Source organism: Tiliqua scincoides, chromosome 4, assembly GCF_035046505.1.
Source record: "Tiliqua scincoides isolate rTilSci1 chromosome 4, rTilSci1.hap2, whole genome shotgun sequence".
Lineage (NCBI taxonomy): Eukaryota > Metazoa > Chordata > Lepidosauria > Squamata > Scincidae > Tiliqua > Tiliqua scincoides.
In genome coordinates this window covers 156,916,527-156,932,111 of record NC_089824.1, presented here as the reverse complement: position 1 = coordinate 156,932,111, position 15,585 = coordinate 156,916,527, and the positions used below count along the sequence as shown (strand labels likewise).

The following is a 15,585-nucleotide window of genomic DNA, read 5'->3' as shown; positions in this document are numbered from 1 at the left end:
GCCCCACCCCGGAAGCGGGGAACTAGGCGGTGGCAGGCGCTACCGCCGCCATCTTGACTCCTGGCAAACGAAAGGCGTGGTGGGTGCCAAGATGGCGGGCGGAAGTGGCGCCTAAGCGGAAGTGGGGGAGCTGGTCCGTCGCTGCACCGGTCCGGCTTGTTCGTTCCGCTTTCTTTCTTGGCCTGCGGCCAGCGCGCTCCGCTTTCGGGGAGGCGAGGCGATGGCGAACAGGACTGTGAAGGACGCGCACAGCATCCACGGCACGAATCCGCAGTACCTGGTGGAGAAGATCATCCGCACGCGCATCTACGAGTCCAAGTACTGGAAGGAGGAGTGCTTCGGCCTCACTGGTGCGCTGCGGGCGACTACCACGGGAGGGGCTGTTTCTGGGGGCCGGTCCTTGGGGGAGGACGGTGGGGGCTTCCTCCCAGGCAGGCACCCGCCCTGGGAGGGCAAAGTCAGAGTCGCACTGGGCTCCTCAGTCTAGAAAAGAGGCTGGGGGGGGGGCGCATGATTGGGACATACAGAACTATGCAGGGGGTGGACAGGGGGTGCTCTTTGCCCTCACACAACAGAAGCAGGGGGCAGCCCCTAAAACTGGGACAGGCAAAGAGAACAGTTCTTTGCCCAGCGTGTGACTGGCCTGTGGAACTCCTTGCCACAGGATGCGGAGACAGTGGACTGGGGATGCTCTTTGCCCTCACACAACAGAAGCAGGGGGCAGCCCCTAAAACTGGGACAGACAAAAGGAAGCAGTTCTTTGCCCAGCGTGTAGTTGTCTGTGGAACTCCTTGCCCCAGGATGTGGAGACAGAGAGAGTGGACTGGGGGATGCTCTTTGCCCTCACACAACAGAAGCAGGGGGCAGCCACTAAAACTGAGTGTCAGGCGAGTTAGGACAGACAAAAGGAAATAGTTCTTTGCCCAGTGTGTATTTTGCCTGTGGAACTCCTTGCCACAGGATGTGGTGGGCCTTTAAAAGGGAACTGGACAAATTTCTGGAGGAAAAGCCCATCACAGGTTACAAGCCGTGTTGAGTATGTGCAACCTCTTGACTTTTGAAGTAGGCTACTTCTGAATGTCAGATGCAAAGGAGAGCACTGGGATGCTCCCTGAGGCACCTGGTGGGCCACTGTGAGACACAGGAGGGGCCCTGGGCCCGATCCAGCTGGGCTCTTATGTTCTAATGTGAACTCCATAACTGAATGGGGATTTCATGATTTTTTACTTTCAGATAGTTTCTGAGCCAGAGCTTCTTATAGCACTGGTGGTACTTGAGGTGGTGTCTGGTGGTGCACGTGGGACCCGCAGACCCCCACTGCATAGCAGTGACAGCAGCAATAAAATGTGACAAGCAACAGTAGGAGGCTCAGCTCAGTGTGTGCTTTTTGCATGCTCAAAAACACCCTCCTGTCTGCTCAGAGCCTGTTACCCTGGTGTGTTACCCTGGTGTGTGTTGCATTGCATCTGGCTTCCCAATCTGGAAATAACTAGCGATGACATCATCACCAGATTCTTCTGGTAGTATTTCTGATTGGTGGTCTATGCAAAGTGGTACAGTAGGGGACAAATGTTGAGAAATGCTGCACTATTCCACACTAGCTCTGGGAGATACCAAGGTTGCACCAGTGTCTCTGTGGGAAATCTGATTGTTATTAATATAGGCATAAAACAAATTTGAAATAATTGAAAAATTATGACTGGGAGCATCTTTGGGGATTGTACCACACAGGATTTCTCTACTTATTTACCTGGGCCCCTGTTCATATGCATTTTACCTGGGAAACAAGTTTCATGATCTCTTCCAGAGGTGGCATCTGGAGTTGGCTTAGGTCAGGGCAAGGGCCTACTCAACTAGGCACACCCCTGAATCCTGCTAGTGGGAGCACCTAATATACCACCAGGATGTAGATGTGGAAGTGCCAGGGGGACCCAGTGCAGCAGGGCTTTGCTCGAAGGCCACCAACACTAATCTCTTTGGATCATAAATTCTTTCTAGGTAAAAGCAGTTTGTTTCTTGACTTGCTGAACGTGAATGATTTGAGAAAATTCAAGTGGACAGTCTAGTGTAGCATTTCTCAATATTTGTTCCCCACTGTACCACTTTGCAAGGCCCACTGATTGGAAGTACCACTGGAAGTAACTGGTGGTGATGTCTTCACCAGTTACTTCTGGATTGGTAGGCCAGATACAATGTGACAAACACTGGTAAGAGTCTCAGGGTGGCCAGGAGGGCTTTTTCAAGCACGCAAAAAGTGCACACTGGACCTCTGTCTGTCAAGCCGAATCTCCTATTGCTGCTTGCTTTGTTACTGCTCTCACTGCCAGGTGGCAGAGGTCTGGGGTCCTCGAGCACCACTGGTTGAGAAACACTGGTATAGTTATAACATTCAATTTGTTCATATGCTTTCCATTTTAGCTGAACTGGTTGTGGATAAAGCTATGGAACTAAGATACATTGGTGGAGTTTACGGCGGAAACATCAAGCCTACACCATTCTTGTGCTTGACTTTAAAAATGCTGCAGATACAGCCTGAAAAAGACATCATTGTCGAATTCATAAAGAACGAAGATTTCAAGTAAGGAAAAAGCTTTTTGATATGGCTTAAAATACTGTAATTAATAAACACATGAAGAGTACTTTTGTCCAGTGTTCCAGTTTCTGGCAACTTTTAAAGTAACAGCTCATATTCTGTTGGTATTCCAGATCACACTGGGAGTCCAGTGATCTGATATTCCAGATCACTACCTGTATTCATTACTAGTTTGTTAATCTGTTCTTGTTACCATACAAGTCAAGAGGCATGGAAGAATCCTTCCACTATATCATGTAACTTTGTATTATCCAGTTTTGGGTGATCCTCTTGATGCGGTAACTCTCCAACTTTTCTTTGTACATAGAATCTACTAAGCACATCTTGTGTGTGCACTGTATCAGAAGCAGCAGATTAAGGGTCTAATAGTGATTTCAAATTCTGGTCTGAGATAGCATGGAGTTCATGTTTGCAATGACCTTTCTAGGAAGACTAATTCTATGTTCTTGCTAATTTTCAGATATGTGAGATTACTGGGTGCATTGTATATGAGGCTGACTGGCACTGCTATTGACTGCTACAAATACCTGGAACCCTTGTACAATGATTATCGGAAAATAAAAAGCCAAAACAGAAATGGAGGTAAATAGTCTTGCTTTATAATTTAGGAGTCACTTCTGTTGGCTCTCCTTGAAGCATTTATGAAGTTTGATGGTATGAAGCAGTGGTGTAAAACAGAATTATGTAATGCTTCTGATGTGTTGGTAGATAAGAACTACAGCTCAATTAACAGGATGCTGTTTGCTTTCTACATTTGTTATAGTGCTACCCTGTTCTGCTTATCTTTAAGTGATGTGTTTTTGGGAGGAAGGGGAGAACAGGAAAAAGAAGCATGACTTTAGCAAACTACTAGGAACTATAGTAGTTCTCTTTATTTAGAAAACAGAATACAGGTCATGCCTCATTATCCTCTGGGGTTCGATTCCAGAACCCTCAGTGGATTAAAAAAAATCAGTGGATACCAAATCAGTGGAAAAATAGCTTTGAAGACCCACTTCCGAGTTTGTTGCTCTCCACTGTCATTCCCAGAATGTATTGGTATAGATACTGTATCACATTCTGCTGGTATAGCATCTATACCGATACGTTCTGGGGTGATAATGGAGAGCAAGAAACCTGGAAGTGGGTCTTTAAAATTACCTGTAATCCCCCAGAAGCTTGCGACTGGTGCAGTTTAATAGCACAATGGTAGAAATGGGATTTTGGCACCTTTTTTCTTTGTTACAAGGCATTTAAGGTGGACCCCGGTATCAGTGGTGAGTCAAATCAGAGGATGCCGAATCAGTGGATAACGAGACAAGACCTGTAGTTGGCTTTAAAAAATACTAAGCTAAATGCTACCCATTTGCTATAGAAGTTAGTAATGATGGCTACTCTTCTAAAATACAGTAATTTCTTTTTCCAGAGTTTGAGCTAATGCACGTGGATGAGTTTATTGATCAGCTGCTTCACGATGAACGTCTTTGTGATATCATTTTACCTAGACTACAGGTGTGTCATTGCTAGCCACTCTTATTGATAGAAATATGAACCCATCATCTGTACTACCAGGTGTGAAAAAAATTGGTTGTAGCAGCAGTTAATATGTGACCAAGTAAAGACCAAAATCCAAACTTAAAGAAGCAAGAGCTTCACTGCCTGGAATCGCAACATATGGTTTAGTTTTCTTGTCCTCTTCTAATTGCACTTGCATTTATAAGCAATTGGTTTTTTTTTTTTAGAAACGATATGTCCTAGAAGAAGCTGAACAACTAGAACCCCGGATTAGTGCTTTGGAAGAAGATATGGATGATGTGGAGTCTAGTGAAGATGAGGAAGAGGAGGATGAAAAGGTTTGAATGTTTGTATAACTTCTACTGTGCTGATCCCAACAGCCTCTGCTACTCCAAATTAGTTTGCATAGGAAAAGGAAATTATATACTTATGAGGTATAGTTTGTTGTACGGCAGTAGTTCCCAAACTGTGGGTTTGGACCCACCAGTGGTCATGACACAAGTTTTGGTGGGTCATGATTATTTCCTCGGCTGATAAGGAAAATGTATTGAGCCCTATGGAAAGCGAAACTGACAAGTAGAGAAACATGCTTTGGCTCTTATCAAAGACCTGGTAAAGGAGAACACAAGGCTATGGAATGGTTCCAATCCGATGAACATGGAACTCAACAAGTGTTCCAGAAGGTGACCCCCCCCCCCCACAGTAAAAAGGATAAAAACAGAGGGTTGAGTGAAACTTCTTTTTAGCCTCATAAAGCTAGGTGGGTCCTGATAGACTGCTATGGGTCCTGGTGCTAAAATGTTTGAGAACCACTGTTGTATGGTATTCAGTTAACAATGAGCTTAAAAACTGGACTGCACTATTCCTGATAACTATTTACATCTTAATTTAGGTTTTTGTTAGTTTTCCATAAAATGGGTTGAAGTGAAGTCTGGCCCATTTCATTTTATTCCTCAATAACACCATTGAGTTTTGCAACTTTTTACTTGGACAAGCATTTATTTTGAAGATGCTTAGTTTATTTTGTTTTAGACACATTATATTCAGGAAATGTTCTTTCATAATGGTTTATTTACAATATTTTCAGATGGAGAGGGCTCCCTCACCTGATCATAGGAGAAGAGGCTACAGGGATCTAGACAAACCACGCAGATCTCCAACTCTGCGGTACAGAAGAAGCCGAAGCAGATCTCCTAGGAGGTAATATTTCAGAAACTATCACAAAACTTTAAATGTAACATTAGATTTTCTGAAACTGTTGAGAGTAACCTTTACCTACATTAATTTTTTGCCTTGTCTCCTGTTTTAGGCGAAGCCGGTCTCCAAAGAGGAGAAGGTAAAAAACTTACTTTATTGTCAGCCTTTATTTTTTTAAATGATGTAAAATTAATATTAAATAGCTTGTGTGTTTTAACAGTCCCTCACCACGCAGAGAAAGGCATCGCAGTAAGAGCCCAAGGAGGCACAGAAGCAGATCTAGGGAAAGACGCCACAGGTCAAGGTCCAAGTCTCCAGGTAATTCTATTTTGGAAGAGAATTCTGTATAGTTTATCTGGCATTTGTTACTCACCAAAGACAAGCGCGTATAAGTCATCTCACAGATAAGTCAAGGGCAGGTTTTGAGCCAAAAATCACGGAATTTTCTATGACCATTATCTAGCTGGGGGGGGGGGGTGTTAAACTTAGGGGTGTGGGATTATAGTTTTGTCTGATTTTACTTGAGACAGATCCTGAAAAATAACCTAGTAATTGTTACCCAAGAATGGTACAACTCTAATTTATTAAAAATATAATGAAAGATCATAAGATACATTTTTATTCATTAACTTTTTAATTCTGGTCTTCACAACCTTTTTGTAAACACTATCAGAGTAAGAGCACCGGAAACAACATACCAGTAGAACCATTAATCAAATCCTTCTTAACGTGCCTGGTGTGTTAAGCCAGAAGCTCAATATATAACATACAACTTAAACACATAACTGGGCCTGTGCAATTCAATTCAGTGGAGAGACAAGCAACAAGAAATGACTGTGAGCAAGCGCAGCTACACATAATTGCAATTCTGTTTACTCAGAAGTAGACCCCATAGCTTTCCATGGGTGTTATTCTTAAGTAATGGTGCACTGTATTGTAGCCTTGGACTTTGTTTCAAATGGAAATGAGGATTATATCCTGGTGTTTAAAAAACCAGACGTCTGCCAAACATTTGCAAAATGGAACAAGGGTGCAGCAAGGTCTGCAAAAGTGAATAAGGCTTGTTTGATTTAAATGGAAGCCTTGAGCCCTAGCTTACTTTTGTCTCAGGAGCAGTGAAAAGGTTAACTTTGGCTGCAGCTTGCCTTGAAGCCTGGTCATCATGGAGATTGACCACCCTGTCATTATCTCTACTGTTACAACAGCAGACTTGATAACCCGAGTGACCTCACAGATCAGGCGAGGAGACAATTTACTCTTGATTTATTACCAGAAATTTCCCCCCTTATAGGCAAGTATCTACAGTACTGAGCAGCTGCAAATTCCAGTTTCTAGTGTTACAGAGAGACAGTGTACTTGTTATCGAACAGACTACCTGCTCCATTATTATTCTACCCACCCATTAAGATGTTTGGGAGAAAATCTTAAAAATGTAATATCACTAAAATTAACTACTTGACATTCTTTCTTTACTATTCTGCATTACGTGATTTGGAATTTAGAATTGAAATTTAGAATAATCTACACAGACCATTTAAAAAGGTTTTTTGCCTCTCAACAGGGCATCATCGTAGCCATAGACACCGCAGTCATTCCAAGTCTCCAGAAAGGTACAGATTTCTTATACCTATGCCTTACGATAAGTTGTAGCAAATTTTCATTCAATGTTCCCCCCCTTACTAAGTTTATAACATTGGGATTACCAATCTGTTAACACCTTTTTCTTCTAACCATGAATTCAGGATAGCTTTTTTATTTTTAATAGTAGTCAATGATTAATATCTGGGGCATGAAATATTAGTACATTAATGTGCAGCTTACATTACTTATGAAAAGCAGCTAATCAGCATTTGTTGTTTCAGATCTAAAAAGAGCCATAAGAAGAGCCGTCGAGGAAATGAATGAAATGAAAGTTCAGAATCTGAGTGAATTTTTTTAAAGATGTGGAACAGCAAGATGAATAGCAGCTGCAATGGCAGTTAATTTTTTTGTATTCATCTATCAGATAAGAGTACACTTTTTGGGGGAGATCTTTGTTTAACTCAAGGAGGAAGTTATTTCAATGTACATTCTGTTCATATCTGTTCTTTGTACTAGGAAATTATTATTAGATGGTGAATAGTTTCTAAAAATTTTGAAAGTCAGTAGAGAATCAGCAAGAAGAGCAAGATTAGGAATTATTTAAATTGATTGAGAGACCTGTTATTAAATTCTAGCCTATTTTGGATTTGTACAATGTTTGGTTTGATTTTTAAGTAACTACTAATTTTAGCAGAACAAAAATTCTGTAGGGAATTTGTGAGTGCAGAACCTGCACATACTTGTATTTTTTGTGGTGGAAAAACTTTGTGTATTAGGAATAGTCTACAGGATACATGTGTCCTTTAGATATATTCCATTGAGAAAGCAATTTACATAATTTTCAGAAGTTTAGAGTTGTAATTTAAAGCAAATTTAATGGTTTCAGTTGTTTTCTCCAGCATATTGCTCTAGTACTGGGATAAGCAGTGTCAATGGCGTAGGTAAGCCTCTGTTCCAGGGTAGTCCAATGTGAGGCCTGCAGGCAGCCTATGAGGCCCTTTCTGGCAGCTCTCAAAAGTCCCACCAAGCCACCACCCCGTCCTGCTTCAGCAGCTTTTCAATCTCCCTTCCATGCCATTCCAGCTTCTTCTCCAAAGTAATCACATCATTGCCAATTGCTGCTGCACCTGTGCACTTGATGGTTGATGCCAGAATCATGCAGCCTCCCCATCTGTTAAAAGTTGGACCGCCCTGCTCTAGTCCATCCTACCCCTTCAGAAGCAAAGTAGTTTATGTACTGTGGGGTTAGTTTCTGTGAAAATCAGAAACAGTAATTGTAAAAATTACTTTTGTAAGGGAAGGGAAACAGATTTTGCAACTTTTAAAAAAATTGCAGCTTACATACAACGTTCCAGTTGAATGTTTCTATGTCCTGGCACTAGCTTCTTAAAGCAGAAATATCAGAAAAACAGGTTTCTAGGGTGACAAACTGTTCTATATTTATCCTGCAAGACTTTGCCTAGTTTCAGCCATCTAAGCACAGAAATGGGGGGGAGCTTGTGAAGCATCAGACATACAACTATGCATAAGTTCACAAAGATACCCTTTCTTTGGTATATGGCTGAAGGGAAGCTGTGTAGAAGAATTTAAAGCGGGAAGAACTGCTTCTTTACTGTTTTTATTGCTGAAAGTTGGTCCGGTCAGTTATTTCACATATTCTGTAGATCTTAAAGGCTAAAATTGTAACCAAGTAGAATTCAATTGCATATACAGAAAAAAAATTCTGGTTATGATTTCTAATTTTGCAGTTTTATTTTTTTTCCTTTTTAAAAGTTTTTGGCACTACATTGTTCTGTAAAGAAGTGACAATCTTTAACACATGAAATCCCTTTCTAATTTCTCTTTAGAACAATAGATATAAAGTCTGAACCAAAGTATGAATAAAGCTAATAGAAAATAAACAACTTAATTTTAAAAACTCTCTTTACAGTTTATCAAGATAAAATAAAACACAGTTCCCTTAAAAATAGGGTAATAAAATAGATGACATTTGTATCACATTTTTGTGATACTGGTAAAAACTATATTTTATATCTATGTACAAATGATACAGTTAAAAACAGTTTTAAATAATCTTTTATCTAAACACGTTGCAATAAGGTTTAAATCCAGAACCTGATTTCTTCCCATCCCCTTAATTAAACTTCATTTTTTCTGTTGAATAAAATTCATGTTCAAGTGTGGGTGTCCTTGAGACAGAAGTGAGAATCGCTGGTTGTTCTGCATCAGTAAGCCAGCTAAAAGAAAATGCGTTACAAATATTTTAGTAGATACTACCTAAGTTCATTATTTAACATACAAGTTGTACAGCAGGTCTTAAATTCTCTGCAGTGTTGCAAAGGAAACAGTCTGAAGCTCTCAAGTGCTCATGAATTATTGTGGTTTGGATTATACAAATATCTATTTCAATTTGATTCTTGAACAGTGAATAGCTTAGTAAACAATCCTACACTTAGACTGATGTCATGTTGTATTGGACACCACTGTAAGATATACTTGCAGCAATAGTTTCACACTAATGTCTTGAGGAATTCTTTCATTCTACATCAAAGCTACATCTTCTTTTGATAGTATACAGTAAAGCTTTTGATACACAAAACCAATGCAGTCCCTTTATTCCTTTGGAAAAGGATGCGCTACTTATTGTGTTCATACAGATCTCATGACCAAGATTTAGCTGAAAAAAGATCTGATATAAAAAAGTTACAATTCCTAAAGGAAAAATTAATGTTTGTTATTCTACAAATTCAAAAGATTCAAGTCACATTTAGAAAGTTGATTAGTAATACTTTCCCTAATAGCAGGATCCTAAGCATGTCTACTTAGAAGTCCAACTGCGTTCAAAGTTCCAAGTATTAGACAACTAATTTTTTTAAATGCAGATCTGCAAACTACTGATTTTGATTTCACTGCTTAACTTAAGGGCCACAGACAAAAATCAATGAAAAATTAACAGAAAGGTAGCCAAGTTGCTTCATATAGATGTTGCTCTAGTACCTTGAGGGTAGAAAGGTTTGTTCAATGGATAGCTGGCATTTCCCTGTTGCAGGTAGGTTGGAGACATATTGTAAGGCCACGTCCCTCGCAGAAGAGGAAAGTGGGCAGGGTGTCCATGATCCCAAGGAACAGCAGCAGGCAGAGGAGGAACCTGAGGGTTTGCTTTACCAAACTGTCCTTGGAAGTTCTGATCTAATTTTCATTCAAAGTACAAAAGAACACACACGGCAGATGAAATTATCAATCATTTGCAACATAATATGTACATCACTAAGAATCACATCTATCTTAAAAGTAGTAACACTTCTGTTAACAATACGTAGGAAGCCATTTCTTACTTTTACTTTGTATTCTGCTTTGTCAAAAATTTCAAATCACACCTGAACATTTTCCAAAATTAACATGCATTATTAAGAAAGTTTATACCTAGAGCTGTGCATAAGTATTATATCTGCAGTTTTCAAACTCTCAGGGAGTTTGAAACCTGTAGTAAATCTTTGTGGGGCCGGGGGGGGGGGAAGCAGCAGGGGGCTGCAGGGACCGGCATGCACCCTCCAGTCCCTGCAGCAGCCGTCCCTGGGTGCGGGGGGCCGTGCACGAGTGCCTGCAGGGCTCCCCAGGTCAGGAAAAGTGAGAGGAGCGATCACGCTCTGCCTCCGCAAAGCCAGAAGCGGAGCGCGATCGCTCCACCCTCACTTTCCCTGACCTGGGGAGCCCTGCAGGCGCTCGTGCATGGCTCCCCGCAACCAGAGACTGCTGCTGCAGGGACTGGAGGGTGAACCCCAGTCCCTGCAGCCCCGTAAGAAGGGAAAGTGGAGCGATTGCGCTCCGCTTCTGGTTTAGCAGAGGCAAGGCGCGATTGCCCCACTCACTTTCCCTGACCTGGGGAGCCCTGACAAAGGTCACGCAGGGCTCTCCGCACCCCAGGGAGGCTGCAGGAGGCTTGGGCAAGTGTACCTAAGCCCCTGCGGCCCCCCCTGAGCGATGCGATCTTGGGGATCATGCTGCTGCCTCCTCCCTGCCTCCTGGCTGCCCCCGCCCCTTAAGGGGAAAGGGACCAGGGCCCTCAGGCTGGGGCATTGCGACGCCCCAGTTTGAATACCACTGTATTATATGGAGAGGAATTACTGAAAAGATGTGCTTGATTACATAAAGAAATACAATTTTCTTTCAGTAGTTAAAAAACCAATTCAGTTATAAGTAAACTGACACTAAATTAATCATATATAAAACTAAGCTTAAGGTTAGTACTTAACTGACTGGATCTAAAGAACTGTGAACACTAGGTAGTTGCTACCACTATTCTGGAAGAGTTTGAACACAATTCTATAGTAAATTATATAGCAGTTCTCATGTGTCCACTTGAATTCACTTTAACTTATTGGAAGTTCTAACACACACTTTCACATGCAGAAGATCCCTTCATTAGAGAAACAGCACCTCTGAATTCAAGCACATCATAGAGAGAGCTCAATTATAGAGTATAGAGGGACCTCAGTATATTCAGGAGTTCTATTCCAGAACCCACTTAGATACCAAACACTGTGTATACCAGAGTCCTAATGTAAATGTATTTAAAAACAAAAAGTGCCAAAATTGGCATTCCTACCTTGGCACAGCAAAACCACACCATTTCTAAGGCTCTCAGGGCTAAAAAATAGCTCTAAAGACCCACTTCCAGTCATGTGGAGGTTCCTCTCTTCCCAGCATTGCAATACTGCATTCTGCCACTTGATGGGGCTAAATGTAACGGGATGAAATTATTACATTCAGCTCTATCTAGTGGCTAAATGTTGCAGAGTGATGCTGGGAAAAGAGACGAACCTCCACATGGTGACTGGAAGTGGGTTTAGAGCTATTTTTAGCCCTGAGAGTCTTGGGAACAGTGTTATTATTAAATGTAATAGGAGTGACCAGTTTATAAAAGAATAATGTAAAATATAATTTAGTCTTTATTGCATTATTCACCAACAGTTATCATGATATGTTTTCCAAGAAAAAAGGGACATACTTTCCCAGAAACTAATTTCTCTGACCTGGGTTTCATCCTCCTATAAGCAGATGTATAATGTTTGCCAGGGGTTATGCAGTGGTGAAGGAGAGGTGCACTGCATATGGCTCAGAAACACTTTCTTCTTTTATTATTCATTTGTTCAAAGAAAAGTATTGAAAGCTAGTTCTAGAGCAAAACCCTGGCTCAAACTAAGCTCTAGAGAAGCATGCTGGTCTTTAAGGGAAAGTATTGCAGGCATTTTTAAGTTTCTTGAATTAAATTTAAAATAGAGCTGGAACCTTGACCAATCATTTTAAACTCTTTAAAAAGCTATTTTAAAAAGAGACCGTTGATTAATTTGGCAACATATTTTTAAAATAACTGTTATGTTAATACATACAATTATATAAAATTATGTTTAATATACAATTTAAGATGCATATTCTGTTTAATATAACTGTTTATAAATGCTGCCATTGGCAGGCACCATCTCAGAAGAGGCATGTCCCCTTGTACATTTACACAGGAGGGAACGTTCTTCAAAGATGGCATCTGCGACAACAAATACATGCACAGTCTAAAAACAAAAGTATGTTTTTCTTTAAAAGAAGCAGCACTCTTTTCTACATCAGCCATTTGTACACATACATACACTCCCAAAGCTTGAGAACCCACTCTGGAGCAGCATTTGATGTGGCACAACTGCTGCTGGAAAGGCAAATGAGAAGTTTTCCACTCATTCACAGGTTTCTTTGAATCTCAACTGTGCTGAGGTCTGTTGCTGAGGAATTAGATTTTGAACCAATGTTTCTTAGCTGAAAGCACAAATTCCTCTCTTTAAATAACACATCCATTTTTTAGCAAGCTTTTTAATATCTACATGAAGCCACTGACTGTTGTGTGGAGATTTGGATGCTGATGATACCCAGATCTCCTTTGCAGCAGATATTAGGGAGGGTAGTGGAAGCCCTGTTTGGTAGCTATCACTGTTCGGTAGCTATCAGGGATTGGATCAGGGATCAGGGATTGGACACTTGGAACAACCAAGGTTAATCCAGATGAGATATATGCTATTGGTTGGGGGTTTGAGAGATCTAAAAATGCCTCTACAAGGTTTACAGTCCCCTGAAAGCTCAGGTTCACAGTCTGGGGCTACTCGATTTGGATTTTTTTTTTTTTACAAGCCCAAGGAGTACCAGCTTCAACTGGTTCACAACTGTGTCCATTCCTGGAAAAGTCTGACCTGCTCACAGTTATCTATGCTTTGATCAACTCCATACACATTACTGAGTGTTTAAAATTGATATTTTTATTGGTTTTTAAAATTGTTTTGCAGTCCTGTGGCAGCACTATCCTGAAAGGCAAATAAAAATACTTCAGACACACAAAGTACTGTAATATGCTCTAAATGGGGCTGGTGCAATATGTGGCTGCCTGGCATTAGCTTTACTTTACATTACTCCAGTTTTGTTTAATTTAAATCAGCTGCCTATTTCTTCTGGGATCAAGTCAAGGTGCTGGTCTTAACCTGTAAAACCAAGTCACTAACGATTTGTACTTGAAGGACCACCTTCTTCCATATGTACTTCTCTGTGCACTTTAGCCATCATCAGAAGCTGTGCATTGGATGCCTGGGCTGTCTGAAGTATAGCGGGCATCTACAAGGAGAAAGACCTTTTCAGCAGCAGTGCCAACCTCCATAATGCCCTTCCTGTAATGATCAGAAAGGCCCGTACATGGCACATTTTCAGGCACCTAGTGAAACATGGTTTTAAAGAGGACTTTTAATACTGCTTGAGACTTATCCTACTTTTAAAGTGCAATCCTATGGACACTTACCTGGGAGTAAGCTCCACTCAATACAGTGGAAGGAAAGAAGGGGAGGAGAGGAAAGAAGTAGCAGTGCCAGTCAAAAAGGAGCTCATAACACTGGCTCCTGTGGAGTCCAGTACTGGCCTGAGACTACTCTTTTATTTGTGTTCAGGGAGCCCATGTATCCGTGGATCCCATATCCATGGTTTCAGTTAACCTCTGCAGGCTTCAGAATGGTGTTTAGGCCAAAAAAAAAGTCACTTTCACTTTTTTTGTAGGGCTTTCCCAGCCCTCCTAATGCCTTTAATGGCACAGAAATGTCACTTCCAGTTTTACAAAAAAGCCCTCCAGGGCTTCCCCAGCCCTCATAATTGCTTTTAAAGGTATAAAAGCATCATTTCTGGTTTTACAGGAAAAAAAGGAAGTGACTTCTTTTGACCTAAATGGCCGTTCTGAGGCCATGTAGAGGCCATGGGCTGGGCACTCAGAAGACTCTCCGGAGACGCTCCCCTCACCTCCGGAGGGCAGGGGCACCCCAGTATCTGTGGGGTGGGAAGTGTTCTGGAATGAACCCCCCCCCCCTCACAGATACAGAGGTGCACCTGTATTGTAATTTTTAAAATGTTGTGAGCTGCCTTGGGGGCCACTTCAGCAGTAGAAAGATGGGATATAAATACAAATAAACTTCTGCGTAAACAAGCATAAGATTGTGCAGTTAGATACTGCTGTGTTTATATGCTTCTGTAGTAATGACTGATGTTATTTTATTGGGTTTTATGAACTGTGTATATGAATTATAGTTAGTTGCACTGGTTCTTGTTTAAGAAAAGTGGGGTAGAAACTTTTCAAATAAATCAAATAAAATTTATAAAGTATCTTTCCAAAACCCAACCCACATTTCTGAACCACCTTTCATATACTTCAATGTCATAACTTAGCAAATACTATGCTCTTTAAAAAGTTTGTCATATGTAGCCTAGTAGCATAGTCAGATTGAACAAATTCAGAAATACCAGAAAGAATCTTGTAGGATGTTCGCAGCAAATACAACCAACCCCTCTTGAGGTTCAGAAATGTTTCACAAAGAAACTATCAGATGTGCACGTTAACAGGAAACAACAGAGGAGAGTTACCTGAGTTCCCCACAGTGCCACTGTTCACCAGTGAGCTTAGAGTCACAGGGTTGTGCCAGTGTCCCTCATGAGAGCTGCTGGGGATTCCTACAGGCCTGGCAGCAGGCTGTGCAAAGATGATACTGGGATCATTCAAGCTTACGCTGCTCTGGTTATTGGGTGGGTTGCTACTGCCAGTCCTCATTGAAAATGGAACATTTGTGGAGTGAGAAGGATTACCCGGTGCAGAGTGAATAACAGGCCACGTGGTGTTAGGAAGTTGAATTTGGTGGTGATGGTGCATCTGAAATAGTCCCAGATTAGGCAAGGTAGAATACTGACCAGGTGGGGATTGGGGAAAGTTAAACAAAGGCAGCTGGACCTGGTGGGGTGGCTGTGCCCCTTGCTGGGCCTGCAGACCATGTGTAGACTGGGATATTGGTTGTGGCTGTGTCTGGTTAATGGAGGATGGTGGAGAGGAATTCTGGGTAAATTGCTGAGGCTGTGGAGAATAAGATGACTGATGCGAATCAGACTAGAGGGGGAAGAAAAAAAGGATGTAGTTTGGATTAGTTCACCAGTTAGTTAAAAACGTTCTGTTTAAGCACCTGATGCATAAAAGGTCCTCACAAAGAAATGTTCTCCAGTTCCATTTTTATTCTATCTGACCTCTGAACTCAATACACTAAATCCTTCAATTGTACAAGCTAAATTAATGAATCATTAATTGATTCATTATTAATCAACTTACAGCAAGTCTGACAATTCATTATAAGAAAAAGTCCTACTATTGAAAAATTGCCACC

At 41.3% G+C, this 15,585-nt stretch overlaps 2 protein-coding genes across 7 annotated transcripts in view; one reads left to right on the top strand and one right to left on the bottom strand.

Annotated features, from left to right (window-relative positions):
• Nucleotides 1-193: 193 nt before the first annotated feature.
• PRPF38A (pre-mRNA processing factor 38A) lies at nucleotides 194-9,464 on the top strand. The gene is made up of 10 exons (XM_066623146.1): nucleotides 194-350; nucleotides 2,419-2,578; nucleotides 3,054-3,175; nucleotides 3,999-4,084; nucleotides 4,315-4,425; nucleotides 5,175-5,287; nucleotides 5,397-5,423; nucleotides 5,505-5,602; nucleotides 6,846-6,894; nucleotides 7,147-9,464. The coding sequence occupies exons 1-10, from the start codon at nucleotides 221-223 to the stop codon at nucleotides 7,187-7,189; spliced, it is 939 nt and encodes a 312-aa protein (XP_066479243.1). The 5' UTR covers nucleotides 194-220; the 3' UTR covers nucleotides 7,190-9,464.
• The window catches only part of TUT4 (terminal uridylyl transferase 4), a 69,483-nt gene continuing 59,785 nt past the window's right edge, over nucleotides 5,888-15,585 (bottom strand). For 4 of the 6 annotated variants that reach the window (XM_066623134.1, XM_066623135.1, XM_066623137.1 and 1 more), the window contains exons 28-30: nucleotides 14,801-15,314; nucleotides 9,863-10,054; nucleotides 5,888-9,102 (exon numbers count right to left, since the gene is read on the bottom strand). In XM_066623134.1, coding sequence (XP_066479231.1) covers nucleotides 9,011-9,102; nucleotides 9,863-10,054; nucleotides 14,801-15,314 — 798 coding nt within the window. In that variant the 3' untranslated portion in view covers nucleotides 5,888-9,010. The remainder of the gene's footprint in view (nucleotides 9,103-9,862; nucleotides 10,055-14,800; nucleotides 15,315-15,585) is intronic. The other 2 variants (XM_066623138.1, XM_066623139.1) reach the window with 2 other exon arrangements.

Bases quoted from the DNA above. Each gene is read 5' to 3' on its own strand.
- PRPF38A (XM_066623146.1), top strand. From the start codon at position 221: ATGGCGAACAGGACTGTGAAGGACGCGCACAGCATCCACGGCACGAAT. The intron at 4,426-5,174 runs GTTTGAATGTTT...CAATATTTTCAG, and splicing joins AGGAAGAGGAGGATGAAAAG to ATGGAGAGGGCTCCCTCACC. The intron at 5,288-5,396 runs GTAATATTTCAG...CTCCTGTTTTAG, and splicing joins CGAAGCAGATCTCCTAGGAG to GCGAAGCCGGTCTCCAAAGA.